This window comes from Bacillus rossius, chromosome 18 (assembly GCF_032445375.1).
Source record: "Bacillus rossius redtenbacheri isolate Brsri chromosome 18, Brsri_v3, whole genome shotgun sequence".
In the NCBI taxonomy this organism is placed as follows: Eukaryota; Metazoa; Arthropoda; class Insecta; order Phasmatodea; family Bacillidae; genus Bacillus; species Bacillus rossius.
Genome location: NC_086345.1, coordinates 16,428,433 through 16,446,786, shown reverse-complemented (window position 1 = coordinate 16,446,786; position 18,354 = coordinate 16,428,433). Strand labels below are relative to the sequence as shown.

General features: G+C 39.5%; 1 protein-coding gene across 1 annotated transcript in view; it reads right to left on the bottom strand.

Moving 5' to 3' along the window:
* Positions 1–18,354, bottom strand: part of LOC134541117 (hemicentin-1) — a 398,582-nt gene that overhangs the window by 43,852 nt on the left and 336,376 nt on the right. Inside the window, exon 2 of the mRNA XM_063384293.1 lies at positions 1,050–1,266. Coding sequence (XP_063240363.1) covers positions 1,050–1,266 — 217 coding nt within the window. The remainder of the gene's footprint in view (positions 1–1,049; positions 1,267–18,354) is intronic.

The following is an 18,354-nucleotide window of genomic DNA, read 5'->3' as shown; positions in this document are numbered from 1 at the left end:
CATCACTATGTAACGTATCAAAAAACAATGTAATGTACAATTGTGGTAACATTGCTATGCGATGTTGCAGAAGCATTGTTATGTTCGTCATTGAAACATCATTCTGTAATGTTGCAGGAACATAATAATGAGTACATCATTATGTTAACACTGCACATACACAAAAATTCAGTTAGACGATGCTAAGTTTTGCAAATGTTGCAAATAATTTTTGGTAATATTGAAATAGTATCGCCCACACAAATATCCAGAATGTATCTTTTACCTGCTATTTTATTACGTCACTTCCGGCCGCCATTGTAGATTATGTCACTTCCGGCGATAAAAAAATCCCCTCAAAAGACCTCATTTTGCACCAGAATTTCCTTTTTCGAGGGAACATTTACCTTCTCTAGAGAAAATATTTCCCTTTTTTCCACTGAAGGAGGGAAATTTTGGTGCAAAATGATGTCTTTTGAGGTGGTTTTGCCATCGAAAGTAACATAATCCAAAATGGCCGCCGGAAGTGACGTAATACAATATGGCTACCATGAATCCCCGAATCCCCCACCGCCAACCAGTGTCACCAATTACACCTACTGTCGCAGAAAGGTTCCAGCATCCAGCCAACCGAACTGTCAGCCCAACAACTAATCTTGCTCCTTAACTATTCACGAGCTGTACGTGCACGTTTCAGCCAACACTGAAGAAAGGTTCCTACATACATCCCACCAACCTGCCTTGCTCCTTACCTATTCACAAGCTTGTGTGTACGTGCATGTTTCAGCCAACGCTGAAGAAAGGTTCCTACATGCATCCCACTAACCTGCCTTGCTCCTTGCCTATTCACGAACTGTATGTGAATGTATGTTTCGGCCAACACTGAAGAAAGGTTCCTACGTCTATCCCACCAACCTGCCTTGCTCCTTACCTATTCACAAGCTTGTGTGTACGTGAATGTTTCAGCAATGTACCAGAAAAGTTCCAACATCCAGCGCCAACAACTAGTCTTGCTCCTCGACTATTCACGAGCGTGTGTGCACGTGAATGTCTCATCGACGCCCACCCACCTGCCCTGCTCCGGCTGGAAGTCGACCTTGTAGTTGGCGTCGAACACGTCGGTCTTGTAGGCCACGTGGTCGCTGGCGGCCGTCGGCGACTCCCCGGCCGGCTTCTTGGTCCACAGGTAGCCCGTGTCGTGGCTGACGAGCTGCGCCGAGAAGCGGCACTCCAAGGTCACGTCCTCCCACTCGCGCGTGTCCTTCACCTCCTCGGCGGCCGACGGCGCTGCAACACACGGGGGCACGTTATAGTCCTCCCTGCTCCTTCCTTTCCCAGCTCTCCCCACACACACACATCATCATCACTGGAGCCATGGAAATTTCGCGGATTCATTCAGTCGCGAGCTATAATGCAAACCTCCACGCTGTCGCACTGTGTTCATGATTGGACCGCAGTTGTCTGGACACGCCCCTCTATACGACCGTGAGCCAACGATGTCCAGCTAGGAGAGAAGTAAGCGAATCAGGTAGTGCCAAATAACAAGGATAAAAATGTTCTCGCTAAGAAATCAACCAAATGGGAAAGCAAACATGGGTCGAGCACACCTAGGTTTAACTTTGAATTCTATCCTGAGGCCAGAGGAATCCGCGAAATTTCCGGGACGCTAAAATCATTACTAGAGACCTGAAAAATTCGCAGATTCATTTCGCGACAGGCTAGAATCCAAATAGTATGGCCTTCTGCTGCTTCAGTGATTGGGGCCACAGTTTACCTGAAGGACTCTGAGCCAATGAAAAAAAAACTTCAACAGAATAATTATCGAATCACGAACTACACAGTTAACAGGTGTCTCGAGTCAGTATCCAATGAGCAGATGTAATTTTTCCCGAGTGCATAAAGGATCATGGAGTCTATCCTAAAGGTCAGTGAAATCGCGAATTTTTCCGGTCTCTAATCATCACAGATCTCAGCCTTATTTACAACCGTTTAAAAAAAAAAAAAGCCCGATACTAATTGTTAGAGACAGGAAAAATGCGCGGGTTCAATGACCTTTAGGATAGACTCCAATATCCTCTACACACTCTGGCAAATGCCAACTGTTCATTGGCTGCTGACTTGTGAGTCGTCACGACTGGGTGGCCTGTGATTCGACACTTCTATGAGTGGTAGGGTCTCTAATTGGCTCTCAGTCCTCCAGATTAACAGTGGACCAATGGCAGAAGCAGCACTAAGGTATAATTATTTGAATTTTAGCATAGCACGTAATGAACCCGCGAATTTTTCAGGTCTCTAATAATTGCCTGGGCTCAATCGTCAAAATGGACTGTACAAATACTAATAATCACAAAACTTTGCTGTCGCGCACGACCTACTCACCGAAACGAAAACAAAACGAGAGTGAACTGGTCAAAGATGGTGTGGGAGAAGCAGCGTCACGATTCCAACGCTGCAGGCGGGAAATTCAAATTCAACATTTACACCCGGCCTGAACACTAATGTTATATATATATATATATATATATATATATAACATATATATATGCCGTTTGTCTATGTTATTATTTCAATTTATAAAAAAAAATGAATGTTTTCCGTTTCATACGGTGGTATGAATATTAAATCGATTTGTAAAGTATTTGGTGTAAGGCTTAATATATTTTTGGCACGCTGTAATAGTGTGAATTAATAATATTTCCCTTTTAATCTGTCCATGGCAGTACTGTATGGCAACAAATTAATTTTTTTACAAAAAAAAAGATAATTTTTTTTGTTAAATCAAATCATACCGTACGTTAAAATAACTATTTCCCCCCCCCCCTCATAATATTTTTTTTCGCACCTCAAATGCTTCCGCCCCTGAAAAAAAAAATGGTGCACTGGAAAATTTCCCTCTTGTCCCGTTTCTAAATCGGAAACGGGTTGTGTATGTGTGTTTGTGTGTGTTTGTGTGTATATATGTATATAAATATATCAATACATGCCGGGCATTAGCTGGTATGTGTGTGTGTGTGTGTGTGTGTGTATGTGCGCGCGCGCGTGCCTTTGCGTGTATGTATAATGGATGTTGGTATGTATGATAAACTCCAACACCGCTTGACCGATAGCCATGAAAGTTGGCACATCTAAGTGTGTATTTTTTTTCCCATGGAGAAGGTTTTTATGCTATCCAATTTTTTTTTTGTTAACTCGCCGCTAGATGACGCTGAAGCGCATCAACTTCTAAAACCGTTCAACCGATGGCCATGGGCAAACAAAAAAAAATCATAGGTCATTAGACATACAAACAGCAATAATTGTGTGTTCATTCTCTATGTCCACCATACTGGCATACAGCGCTGTCCATTTTGCTTTAACTCGCGGACAATATATCAGCCTGTGTTCAGCCCGGGCAACGCCGGGTACTGCAGCTAGTTTAAGTATACATGAACACAATTTCAACTGGAATTTACCGGAACTCGCAACATGCTGCAATACTTATTTTTTTTCCTTTTCTTTTCCTATCCAACTGAAATACGCGTCCAATCCGGGGCGGTGCAGTATAAAGGATGAGAATTAATAAACGGGGGGGAATGTTCTACCAAAAACGTATCGCCGTTTCCGTGGCTAAACACTGGCGCACGTGTGGATAAACGGGCGGGATAACGTTGGCAAGGCGAAAAGGATTTTGGGGGAGGGGGGGGGGGAGGGGATGTTATGTAAGGGTGCGAGAGTTTCAGGAAAAGGTATGCGAGAACCTAGGAGGATCGCGAATTATATGTAAATCCACCCCCAACCCCAACCCCCAAAACCCGGGCCAAATTTTCGAGACGGGGCTCGCAATACGACTATCCCACATCTCTTCGCTGAGAAAATCCGTTCTGCAGATTCGACCTCGGGGTTGGAAGATGAAGAAGGGGAAGGGGGACAAAAGTAGGGGGGGGGGCGGAATATACGGAATGGGGAGACAAGACCGCCCTATTTATAAAGGTTTTTGGCCATCATTACGAGATGTTACTCAAAACGGCGAGTTAAAAATGACGATTAATTTTCTCCCGTCTCTTACCCGAGCAAACATTGAAAAAAGAAAAAAAAAGCTATTTAGTCCCCTGGGAGGGGGGGAGGAGGAAAATAAAAATGGGGGGGGGGGGAAGGAAGTAGCAAGCGCAAGACAGATATTACATATTACAAAACAGAGTGAGCACGGGGAAGGAAAGAAGCAAGCAAGAAGAAGAATGGGAGAGGGAGGAAAAAAAATAAACAAACTCAGACGAGTAAAAAAAATAATAATAATAATACCCGCTTACGAGTTTCCGAGACTAAAATAATGGAGAAAGATAAATAAAAAAAAATTTCCTTTGTTCCAAGACTTTATTAGAACGCCTAATTTAGTATTTTCTCTCGTTTGGGGAAAAATATATTTTTTTTTTGCATTGGTAAAAAAAATGTTAATGGCATGTTTCTACATTAAAAATAATATTTATTATATATATACATTAGTGTTTTTTGTTACTACGAACACGAATGAAATATACATATACGCACATGTATTAAAATTTACATAAATTAATGTGCAGAAAAACCAACCTACCTTCTTAAACAAACGTACACACAAATTACGTTTCTTGGCATTTATTTGTACAGTATGTAAACCTATAAAAATTGTATGAATTAAGTCTTGATACAATGTTCATACAACAAATTTTAATCTACTGTAAAACAGTATCAAGGGTATTGGTAAAACTGTTTATATTTGCTATTTCAATGTAATTGAGACCTTTCTTGAGTTGCCTGGTGCTTCATAGGCACGTTCTTCCACTGAGCGTGCTCAAAGGAGGAATTCCTAGTGAATGTTTTTTTTTATTTAAAAAAACTTTCTAAATGCATTTATGAAACTCACGTGTTTATTTTTTTAAAACATCGCTGATTCTGTGTTTTATCACTAAACTTAGGTATGCAACGCTATAAAAAGCCAGAAGATACGAGGAGGGAGATAGAATAAATATCTAACGTCGAACGTTATGAACCGACGATAAAGGGGGAAGGGGGAGAGGAAATAAATTGAAGTCAAAAGGGGTAACCAACACAAGTCATACTCTCAAGGTGGTCTAGATAGGCCTTGTATGCACGCAATGAGCGGAGATCTTTACAAATCTTAAAAAAATTGTCATTAAAAAATAGTTTTGACGTTATTATTATGTTTCACGATTATGATAGCGTCTCCAGTAAAAGCCCTCACACTCCATGTACTATTCGCTCTCTCTCTCTCATTTGGTTTTCCGTCGTTGCTTTTTTTAGAGCTATTTCTAGAATTCAAATATTTAACCTCCCTTGCATTTGTTTTTCTACCACAAATATTTTCAAACGTGGGTGTAAAGAGTTGGCGCAAGTTATGATAATTAAATTACGAAAACTCGCGCAACATTTTAACAAACACGATATTAAACTAAGCGAATACCTGTTGGGAATATTAGTTGCAGAACTACTCGAGTTAAAAAAATTTAGTAATACACTTTATTAAAAAATAAAGTAATGAAAATAAAAACGAAAGTATCAACATGGCGCGTGAACAGGATTCATAAACTACGCAAAAAAAAAAAGGGGGGGGGGGGGGTGTTTGTCTGTAAAGTCGGTTTACGAACGATATTTTTACGTTGATAACGTTATGTATAAGAAAACATTGATGAAAAATTGCATACTTTTAATTTTCAAATATTTACATTTTTTGCAAATTTAATTTAAATAATTTGTTTAAATATAAACACGAACAATTAGTTACAGAAATAAACTGAAATCAAATCAATGCCAATAAATTGTTAATTTGAAATGATGAAATTGGACAAATAAATCAATTTTTTTAAATTGCTGCTTTTAAAAAGCCCGCTTTAACCTGTTTTGATATTATAGAAGATTTTCTCGCACGGTGGTTGGCCGGTTCTTGCACGCTCGGCTCAGGCGGAACGTGACAATGAGTCATGCTTTTTCGTGCGTGCAGCCAGCGTTCATCGATTTATAAGACGTTATCGCGTAAAAAAAAAACATCGGCTAGCTATAAACTTTTTATGTTTCTGTTTGCGTTTCCACCTTTTGTGAACTTTATAAACCCAACATAAAGGTACGCACTCACATTTCAATATTATTTTTCAAATATGTCTGACAACAAAATCCAAGAGATAATTTGTTGAAAGAAATATGGATTACAATTTTCTTGATTGAATAAACTTGGACTGATAACCTCAAACATACATTTTTAATCGTATCCCACTGAAGTTTACTGTTGGACTTGGGCTAAATCCAAAAACGTTTTCAAATGTAATATTACTTTAAAAATAAAATAATTCATCACTGCGTGCTGAATGGACTTTTTTTTTACTTATGAAGTTATATGGAATTCTTAATTTTGGGATCAATTGAAAATTAAAATTTCTTCAATAAGGCACAGCAAAATTTATGTCCTGCAATATACATTTAACTACAACATATTAGTGTTTAGGCTAGGAAAATATAAGGGAGACTGGATGGGTTAAGGCACTGCGCAGAGTTACAACACATACGGATAATGCTAGAAGCTTGTCCATCAAGCAGGGAGGGAGGGGAAATCGGGGAGAAGAATAATGGAACGAAAAAAAAAATACATCCCTGTTTCTGAAACGTAAAAAAAAGGCTTTCCGTGTTTTCCGCGCGGAAGAAAAAAAAGTGTCACAGGTGCTAAATAGGAAGTCCAGATCTTCTATACACGAAAGGTAAGGGCATCTTTCGTCAAGAACTAAAAAAAATAAAAGGTAGCATGACCCACCAATCAATGTTTGGTTTTATCTTTTATTTAATTATTTATCAAGTTATTTATACGACTAACCATAAATAAAAATAATTGGCAGTAAAAAACTATTTTATAGCAATTCCCATATAAATAACAGATTTTTTTTGGGGGGGGAGGGGGGGGGGGTATATATCTGCGGACGTTCGGGGGGAAAGGAAAACCAACAAAAAAAAACAGGGAATATGGGCCCTGGTGTAATATGTCACTTTTCCTACACAGAAAATTATTTCTGTACTCTTACAACAGATTCTTCTGTGTAACTCATGTCTATGGTTATTTTTGCATATATGAGATACTTTTCCTTACGAAAATTGGCGCATAATATTATATTTAAATTAATGTTTCATTCAATTTTTTTTTTTTTACCATGGAAACTATAATCGAATATTCAACCATTTTAACTTTACTTTTGTTGTATCGTGTTTTTTTCGTCCTTGCGCGTAGTTAATACTGGAAAGATATTCATGGAACGGTTTGCAAATAACTTTAATGTGATGTTCTAGGACAACACAAAGCACAAAAGCTCGGTTAAGTATTCGAACACTGTTTCGTAGTGATACGGTTGTTTTCATGTAAATATACAAACGTACAAATTTGTAATTTTACATGAATATTTCTGTTACATTTGCAAAAAAAAATGGGGAGGGGTTTGTCTGTAAATTCGGTTTACGGACGATAATTTTACGTGACAACGTCATCATAAGAAAATATTGATGAAAAATTGCATACTTTTTAATTTTCAAATATTATTTACAGTTTTTGCAAATTTAATTTAAATAATTTGTTAAAATACAATCACGAACAAAAGCCCGTCTTAACCTGTTTGATATTATAGAAGATTTTCTCGCACGGTGGTTGGCTGGTTCTTGCACGCTCGGCTCAGGCGGAACGTGACAATTTTCCATGCGTGCAGCCGGGGTTCATCGATTTATAAGACGTTATCACGTAAAAAAAAAGCGCATGGGGAAAACCCGAATAAAGGACACAGAAAGATGAATGCACAAACACACAAGAGTATAAGCGTCTTTTCGACTCCCGTGTCCGTGTTATCTTATGGGGGAAAAGCCTTCTTTTCACAGACGAGAGAGCCAAAACCCGAAGTTCCCCGAAGTTCCCCGAAGTTCATGTTTTTTTTTTCGTATCTTTAATGTATCTATCCTAACCAAATCAACCGTCCACAATGTTTTAATGTATTTATAATGTAGCTAACCTAACCTAATTGACCATTAGTATCCTTGTATCAACATATTTACAATGAACAAAAAAAAAACCGAAGTTGCACGATCGGGCGTTTGGCTCTCTCGTCTGTGAAAAGAAGGCTTCCCATCTTATTGCCAGTTTCACCGTAAGAGCCCAAGCCGTGATCTTCAAGAAATTACTTGGTTTGACCTTTGAATATATATACTGTATAGAAGTCGCCAGCCCAGGTTAAAATTTCTAATACGGTTTGAGGTAGTTGGTTAATTCACCGCCGCAATCGCCAGCGGACATGTGTCGAACTCTTCAAACACCCCTTCCCCACCCTTCCCAAAAACATGCGTTGTCCTCCACCCACCCTCTACCCCTCCTCTCGTCTCTAACAGTTTTGTGACGCACAAACTCCCGTTGAACGACCTTGAGCTGCAGTGAATGTTGGAAGGGGGGTGCGGGGGAATGGCAGCGGGCGACAGGGCTGCGCTCTAACCTGTAAATAACAACCTAAGACGATACAGGGCATTACGGCAGCGCCCTGCAGCGGTGAATGTTCCCAAGCTGCTCATCATACACTTCTGAAAAACGTAGAGTAAATCCTATCCACTCGCGACTTCTATACAGAATATATATTCAAAGGTTCGACCATCGCTCGACCACATTCTCTGTTACACCATCGAGTTGTGAGCGCTAAGCTAAGACCATTGGTAACTTCGATGTGAACCAACTCCCAGGTCGGTTCATAGCAACGATCTTGGATCGACACTCCGCCAGAATATTAGTATTTCCGGCATTTTCACGGACTTCACGCATGTAACACTCGCATACTTGCAATTATCTTTGAAAGATTTGTGCAATGGGAGTGCATAACTTGATGTAAGCTTTTGGGCATACGCCATTGCTAAACACATGTCGGTCTGTAGAAGAAAACTACAAAAAACCAAAAAGACAAAAACATTTTTGCTTAATTTGTGTTTTTGTCTTTTGGTTTTTTGTAGTTTTCTTCTACAGACATAAATGTGTTTTGCAATGGCGTATGTCCAAAAGCTTATATCAAGTCAATACGCAAGACGTTTTACTTCTGTCGCACGTAGACTCCACGTACACATTTAATGTTTCAGATATATGCTAAATGATACCTGGTGTCAAAATACGTAAGGTCATTATTAATTACAAACGCCAGTTTTTTTGCTAAACTTATTTTACGTTGTGGTCTGGTCTTTCTCTGAAAGTTTACTTCATGTTTCGCATAGCAGGGGGTCACAAGTTTCTAAATATTGCTTCTTCAAAATTTTAATCAGTGAGAGAGAGAAAAAAAAACAATAAAAAAAATTCCAACATGGTACATGACGTAGAATCTTAAAACCGGGTGTTGGGTGAAAAAAAAAAAAAATTCTTCATCCCGAAACAAGTTTCATTAACGCTCATGGTGAGAAAAGGATGAGTGGAGAAAAGAGATCCTCTTTTTCTTCCTTCTTTTCTCCTGGAAGACTTTTCGGGTGCCATTACGGATCGAGAAGCTACAGAAGGGGTCCCTATGCGAGAGTAACAATCTCTCTCCGGGAGAACATTCTTCGTCTCGTTTTATTTTTTTATTTCCCTTCCTCCCCCCCCCCCCCCCTTCTGTTTCGCTATCCAACACTTCGAATGGCGCTTCTTCAACTTTGGCACATCCTTGCCAAAGTGTCGTCTGCAGATTCCCAGCCAAACGAAGCAGGGCGTTGTGAGGGGGGGGGGAGGGGGGGAGGGGTAGGAAGGACTGTTTTAGTGAGACCCGGGGCAAAAAAAAAACTGGAGTTCCGTCAGTGCTATTGCCTAACAATAGTAACATTGCACACGTTACAAAACAGGATGAGGTCTTAGAATTCGACGGATAAATATCTCCAACTGTAGCTTCTAAAAGGAAATATCCGTTGAAAACATTCACAAACTTTTTCAGAAGGCGACCCACCTTTCCTTTTAGGAATACCTCCACGGTCTATCGGTCCATGGTGGAGTAACCAAAAAAAAAAAACCTTATTTGTATCGTATCCCTTCCCTTGTTTGCAAACAATTCGATATGTTTCGATTTTTCTTATCTTTTCTGGCGGTTCATTCGATGGTTTCTGATAGTTCTAGGATCGAGTCGCGACCCACTGGTGGGTCGCGACCCACCTTTTGGGAACCGCTGGACTACAGATACAGGCAATACAAAAAAAAAAAGAACTACCTTGGACAAAAATACCGGATTCAACCTCAAGAGTTGAGAGTTTATAGAGTCGCGAAAGCATGCGAACGTATGCAAAATAATAAGAAATTATGCGAACCTTTACAAAAAGTATTGGAAAGTACACGGAAGCATGCAATGATACAGGAACCTAAAAAAGATAACAAATAAAATGTTTAAATTGTTAAAAAAAAACTCTGGGTTTTTGATGATACTCTACACGCTATATACGTTTCACTAAAAAAAAAAAAAAAAAAAAAAAAAAACTTGAGCCCAAATAGGCCCACCTGTTGTCCGGGAAAACGGAATTCCCCCCCCCCCCCCACCCTCCAAAAAAACTTTTTAAAAAAAATCCTTTCTGGACATGTCATGGTTTGGGTGACTTTCCCGTTGCCAAGAACTTGAACGCGTTACGAAGAGCGAGAAAAAAAAAGACTCATAATAATTTCCTCGCGAATCATAACAGGTTATAATAATTAAACTTGAAACACTCCCATTCGTTTCCTGCTTTTCCTATCATCGTCCTATCCTTAACAGAATAACACAGATTGGAAGAAGTTAAATAGCAAACATGTATAAAAGTAATAGTTAAAATAATCTCTTCGTTAAAGTAATAAACATATTTGAATTAATAAGTGCAAATAAAAGTAAATTTATCAATTAATCTGTAGATTTTATAACACTCCTTCTTTTGTATCCATACAAAATAGTGATAAAATAAAAAAATATATATATATTCAATTTTATTTATAAAAGTATGCAATCATTTCATCTGTGTTTTGTTATGATGTTGTCACGTTAAACTATCGTCCGTAAACCGACTTTACAGACAACCAATTTTTTTATGACAAGGGGTTGGTACTGAAAGTCTATTTTCTCTCTCCTGTGTAGCGAGAATCGCACAGCTCCGATAGTTTTTTTTTTTTTTTCGTCGACACGATCTACCGTCTAGAAATGACACATAATGACAACCCCCTTCCCCCCTTTTTATCAACTTTTTCCCAAATTATAACGGGTTCCTTCACGGTGTAATGCTCGCTCGGCAGGCAAGAAATTTTTCAAAAAAAGAACCTAATTATTCGAACATCTTCCCGTCACTGGTAGACCAAGTAATTGACAGATGGGTTTCGGAAGCGAACCGGACCACTATGGGATTTTTTTTTTTTTTTTTAACTGGATGGGAGAAAAACAAAATGGTTCCCAAACGCAAACGACGAAGGGAAAAAAAAAGACGATTGCTTCCGGCAAGAAGCGCTTCACACACGAATGAAGATTCTTGATTGTCCGTCCACGCTTTGCAGTCGAAAGGGATCCGCCGTTAGTAAAAAAATCACCCCGAAAACCAAAACCGTAACCGATTTTATGTTCAAAATTTTATTCTCAAATCATGCTTCGCAATCTTCAATTGGACAGTCGCTCATTGTCTACTCAATTAAGCACATTGTTCGGACAGTGTTAGAAATTGTCACATTTTGTTTAACAAAATTAAAGCATGACCCGTCGAAAAAACCAATTACGTATTGCCATAATTTGCGTTGTGCGTTTTTTTTACCCTCTTTCGAATTCCAAGTTTAAAAATGTATGAAAACACCTCCATGTGAAGTTAACTTTGTACGAGTGTGCTAGAACATAAATAAATGTGTTTAATATTGATGTAGCATGTAGCATATCGGATACCAGTTAACAACATTTGGTGGGAATAATTTCTTGAATGGAACGGAAGTCGCATGGAACGTAAATGTGTGACCACAGTGCTGCCATCTGTGGCGGATGGCGCGATAAAAAGTTCACAAATCCACAGGAAAACTTTACAGTATTAACTGTTTAATGAATATCAACAAGATGGGCAGTACTATAATAAAATTTATTTTGAATAATCAGGTCCAAAGCCTTGCTGTATTTATTTTTTTTTTTTTAAGTCTTTGTTCGCTTTTATCGGGGCCGATTCATTATATAATTTAACTTTTCGCTCTGTCAACGAATTCTCCCGGCAAAGAATTCTAGCAGCAGGTTTAGGAAACTGCATGTAATTCGCGTCCAGAAATGTAATACTACAAAAAAAAATTCTAATATTTAAAACGCTCGGAATTTTTTTTTTTTTTTTAAAAGAATTGTACGTTAATTTTTCGTGTCCGAGTTTCGTATTACAATCACAATTGCAACATGGAAACACGTGAATTTGCTTATTACCGAGGTCAAATGTTAGGTACACATCTCCGGCGAGTACAGAAATAACCGCTTTATATATTATATATATATATATTAAATAAAATTTTACTGACGTCATACCAGTTTTTATCCCCCTTGTAAATAAGATGCGATAATATTGGTAAAATTCGTTGAATGTTTTCACTACATGATTATTTAATATTTTAAACCTTTTTCCTCCATCACTTCAGGCTGTGTAAATGTAAAAAAAAAAAAAAAAAAAATGGTACGGAAAGTTAAACATTTTTTTTAAAAAGATGTTTGGTGTTGTTAATTTATAATTATTATTTTACGTTCGTTACATTAAACTTGTTTGATACATTTTTTTTGAAGAAGCTTATAAAATAAAATAAAAACATCGAAATGCAAATTACAAAATCGCCAGAACCAGTTGGAAACACAAACGTTAAAAGATTTTAATCCCGAGAACGCGGGACACACAAAAAAAATGCATCTCTGAAAAATGAAGCTTCGTGTATTCACGACCCTCGAAACTTTCACAAACACCGCGAGTACCAATCACATAATGCACCCACAATTTCACATTACCATAAATATCATCGAGAAGCCAAGCTAGATAAAAAAAAAAGGAGCAGTTTTCCGTGCGTTGTAATTACGGAAAGGACGTTATATATATTTTTATTATTTTTAATATCGCTCGATACGTAGATTTATCACGCACCAACAATCTCGCTAATGGATTTCCTCAGAAAAAAAAACTATATGTATTTTTTAAAAAAAAAAAATTACTTTTGCATTGCACACTTTATTCATTTTTTTTGTTTTACCCCAAGCGTGTTCAGAAACGGATCATAAATCCCACGTACGTGATCTGCCAATGGCGCGCCAACCGAGTGTGAGGGTGCAAGAAGTTGTTTTGCTTGTCTCTAGATGGCTCTGGCGTTACCGTCGCCAGCGCTGCCAAGCGGAACGGAAAGGAAACCTCAATGCGTGGGCGTCTGTGCGTTCAAGATAGCCCACGCTTCTAAATCCTTTCCACAAAAAAAAATTTATCTCTCTTCCTTCTCGCGATCTCGAATCATAAATCGTCTGCGGCGAACAGTGTGTGTGTGTGTGTGGCAATCATCGAAACATATGTTTCCGATTTCAAACGAACGAACGAGCTAAATGTAAATATTTCATTTTCGCCTTAAACTCCGGTGGTTTTTTTTTCCTGACAACTGCACGAGACGTAAGGAAATAAAAATCAACGAAATTTTTTTTTTATGCCATGTTCATTTGCAACACTGCGGTTTGAAGGGTTGAAATCCGCCTCAAGCAAATGATCCGCCATATATAGAGACCGGAAAATTTCGCGAATTAATTTCGCGATAGGCTAAAATTCAAATAGTTGTACCTCAGGGCTGTCTCTGCTATTGGCTCACGACTCATCTGGACGACTCTTGACCAATGAGAAACATACAACCAAAGCTGTATCGAATCACAGGCTGCTACGTTGGGACGTCTCACAAGACAGCAGCCAGTGAGTGGGTGACATCTGACCGTGTGTACATAGAACAATGGAGTTCATCCTACAGGTCATTGAACCCGCGAATTTTTCCTGTCCCTAGCCATAGATGGTAAGTCTCTCTTTCTCTCTCTGTCTGGCTGTCTCCCCTCTCCAAACGTTTTTTTCCGTGATAATGCAACTGGCATGTCTGACAATCCTCATGCTGGCGTAATAGAAGATGATGAATTAAAAATTACTCACCGTGTGACCAGTGTTGTTCTATTACTACTGGAAAGACATGAAAATTTCACTGGTTCATCTCATGATATGCTGGACGTCAATCAGTTATACCTTAGTGGTGCTTCTGGTATTAGCTCACAACTAGAGACCGGAAAAATTCGCGGGTTCAATGACCTCCAGTAGAGACTCAAATATCCTCTACACACTCGGGCAAATGCCAACTGTTCATTGGCTGCCGACTTGTGAGTCGTCTCGACTGGGTGGCCTGTGATTCGACACTTCTATGAGTGAGTGTCTCTAATTGGCCCTCAGCCCTCCAAGATTAACAGTGGACCAATGGCAGAAGCAGCACTAAGGTATACTTATTTGAATTTTAGCATAACACGAAATGAACCCGTGAATTTTTCAGGTCTCTACTCACAACTCATCTGGAGGATGAAACTCCCAGAACAAAGCCGTCATAGAATCCCACACGCTATTCACGTTGGGACGTCTCGCAAGACAGCCGCCAATGTGAAGGGGACATTTTCCGGAATTTACATAGAACCGCGGAGTCTATCCTGGAGGTCAATGAACCATATGGCCTCCACACATTCGATTACGAGCCCTGGACCCAGGATCGGAGACAAACACCCCCCCCCCCCCCCCCACACACACAATTTTACAGTCACGTGCTACACTATAATCGCATGGTTATTTCTTAACTACACTCTTTTAAGAATGTTATTTAACCTGAAAATACAGGATAAAATTATGGTTACTATTTTATGTAAGTCCAAACTAAGATTTGTTTATAAAATTGTTTTACTTTAAAATAACCATAGCGAGTATGTATATTTATTTCACACACTGAGAAGAAAATAAAATGAGGCTGGGCCCTGAACCTAGGGGTCCACCCAGCTCCATCCTAGTGGGGAGGGGGGGGGGCATGCTGAACCAGTACTTTCCCCAGTCCTTTTGTTAGTAGAGACCAGTGTTGGCGGCAGACTCACAACAGTTAGTGATCTGATCACCCTTAAGGCCCCCGCCTACCCGGGCACACACACGGTGCGCAGAGCTTCAGGAAAAACAACGCGATTTCAAAACTGCTCGAGATATCCGAGTGACGTCTGCTTACGAAAAGCATTTAAGAGTTCGCTGAGGGCCGAAATTTATATTTGATTTCGGATTAAGTTTTTAAACTGTAGTTTTAGAAGAGTTAAAATGGCTAGAACGCATGTTTCCGGAGTAATGTTTAGGTGTAAAACAACCAGTACAGATTCTTGAAAGCACTTTAAGGGACTTGCATTACACCTTTATATTCATTTCTCCATCATGTAATGTTACGGTCACCGCTCATGTGCACGACGAGAAGACTGCGCGCCAGTCCAGAGGAGACACCGCGCTAGAAGCACCAGCGGGCGTCGCGCTTATTTCGGATAGCGCCGGGTGCTATAGACAGTCGGACAGGCAGGAAGTATAGGCCCTCAAAACTGGGTGTGTAAACCCCGCCTCCCTTGCGCCACATGGTGGGACTATTTTCTACTCAGTACGACTGTTCTTCCTGAACCATCCCTCTGTCACCCGTAACCCAAACCGCTTTCAAAGAATACGCATCAATATTTCTTTCTCTCTCTCTCTCTTTTTTTTTGCGGAAGCATACATACAAAAAATTTTTATTTGTATTCAGTACATTCGAAATAAGGAATTAAATTGGTTTTCTGATAATATTTTTAAGTTATTAAATTCTAGTGGTTTACTGATAGAAAGACTCCATGATCCTCCGCGTAATCGGGCAAAAGTCGCCTGTTCATTGGCTGCTGACTTGTGAGGCGAATGAACTGGTCTCTTACCGGCCCAGAGTCCTCCATGTTTAACAGCGAACCAACAGCAGATGCGGCACATAAAGGTATATAATTGTTTTGATTTTTGAAGTGAAAACTTCTTTAGCCGCGTTGAGCGATTTTCGGTAGGGGCAAAACTTATGGGTTTGCGTCACCGACATGCTAGTGACGTGTTGCGCCAGACTGGCGAATCGCAGCGGCCTGTGTACATGTATACACTAATACATTGTATATACTCGACTGTATCATGTGCGTGTTGGACTCTTTTTTGGATGGGTAAAATCTTGTGAGTTCGCATCACCGACATGCTGTAGTAGCAGTAAGTGAAGTTAATTTGACCACGAGAATACATGACCTAGGTCTGACATCACTGGTAAGTCACAGCTAGGTAATGAAATTTTACGTAATTTTTACATACCACTGACATCTGTTGTGACTTAAAAAATGATGTAAGGATAAATGATATCATGCTGACATCGTACTGATATAATACCAAAATCATTTTCTTACGTACATTTGACGTAGAAATGATGTCATATTACACATTTAAAAACAAAGTTTTAAGTTTTCACTTCTTTTGACAGTCCCCATGACTGGCTATTTGTGTTGTTTTTTTTACTTGACGTCTAATAAATCGATGAACGAAGGCTGAACGCACGAAAGTGTCCCGTTACGCACATTGTTCCGTTACGCTGTGTCCCGTTACGCTCATTGCACGCTTGCGCCGCTTCTATCTCTCTTCCACTCGATTGGCCTATGCGTCCGAGGAGAAGCAAGACAGCGGCAGCACACAACTTACATCTACACGTGAACTGTTTCGTCGACTGGTTATAAAGTGAAGTGAAAAGTTAATGTGGTTGTTCATTGCTTATTACAACAACAATTTCGGCAATAAAGGTTAATTATTCTTGCATTTTAAAAATCTGATTACTAGTATAATTTCAAGTATTTATTCTTCTATTATTAAAATAAAAATGATTCAATTTTATTCATAAAGTATGCAATCATTTCATCAATGTTTTGCTATGACGTTGTCACGTTAAACTATCGTCCGTAAACCGACTTTACAGACAACCAATTATTTTTTTAACGTATCGCAGAAATGAGTCCGCGAAATTTTTTTTCCCTCGGTATCTACTTGTTCGCAGGCGTGTGGTGGGGAAACCCGGCAACACTGGACGCCGTGGGGGAGGGAAACAGGTTTACCAACCACGGCCGCGGGGAATACAGGACCGACGACTTGATGTTCTTCGAGAGAGCGTCGTTAGAACAGTGGAGGTCTTGAGCAAGAAGGTGAAGGTGTAAGAAGAAGGGAGGTGGGGAGGAAGAGGAACAGGTGCAAGAGAAGGGGCGTTGCCCCCCGAGGCCTGTTTTCACACATTTACATTCCGTTCTGCTGGTTTTCGGTTGCAACCGAAAACGAACGAAACCTTTTCACACGTACACGGTCCTCATACGGATCACTAGAGACCTGCAACATTCGCGGATTCATTCGGTGATAGGCTAGAATTCAAACAAATATACCTCTTAGATAATTTTTCTATTGGCTTACTGTTCATCTTGACGAATCTCAACCAATCATTATAAACCCTCAAGCAAAGAAGGATCGAATCACAGACAAACCAGCTGAGACGACTTACAAGTCAACAACCAATGAACTTGCGTTATTTGCCCAGTGTACACGAGAATGTACAGTCTATCCTGGAGGCCATCGAAACCTCGAATTTTGCAAGTCTCTACAGATCACATTAAATTTCCTCAACATCGCGGTGAGTTTACCCATGTACTACGTCTCATATTCGATAAAAAAAAAAAATGATTTTTTTTTTCAACACCTACCGAATTCCATTTGTTTGGTGTATTCAAATTCATCACAGTCTTTGAAACGTCTTTGCATGATTCCCGCGTCTTAAAAATTATCCTTATATTTTTTTTTCTTCACGAGTTTTGTCCCACAGCACTGGTTCAGATTGCACTGCAGATGTAAAATACGATCCACATAAGCCATGAGGCAAACGTCTCATATTTATCAGGGGGGAAAAAACAAACTGCGACACTAGAGCTCCACTCGCTATCGGATTGTTAAAAAAAAAAAGAAAAAAGAAACTGTACCACGTGTGTAAACGCATTGATTTTCTGTCTGTTCCCTGGACGACACGTGTTCGTGCCTCACAGAAACTTACAGAAACCTGAAGAACCGGAAACGAACACAACCGAGTGTAACCGCGTACGTGTGAAGCAGGCCTAAGGCGAACGTGATTGTTCTGTTAGTTGACACCTGCGTTCTAACAAACTTTGCTAACTAACGTCCCTTCAACCAGGTGCTGCCTGCACTTAAAGGTGATGGGTATCATACATGAATTTGGGTCTGTAATTTCAGTTTACGCACGTGTTATTTGTTTTAACAAATACATAATTTAATCGTTTATAAGTTTTTTTAGTTATACTTTTAAGGCGC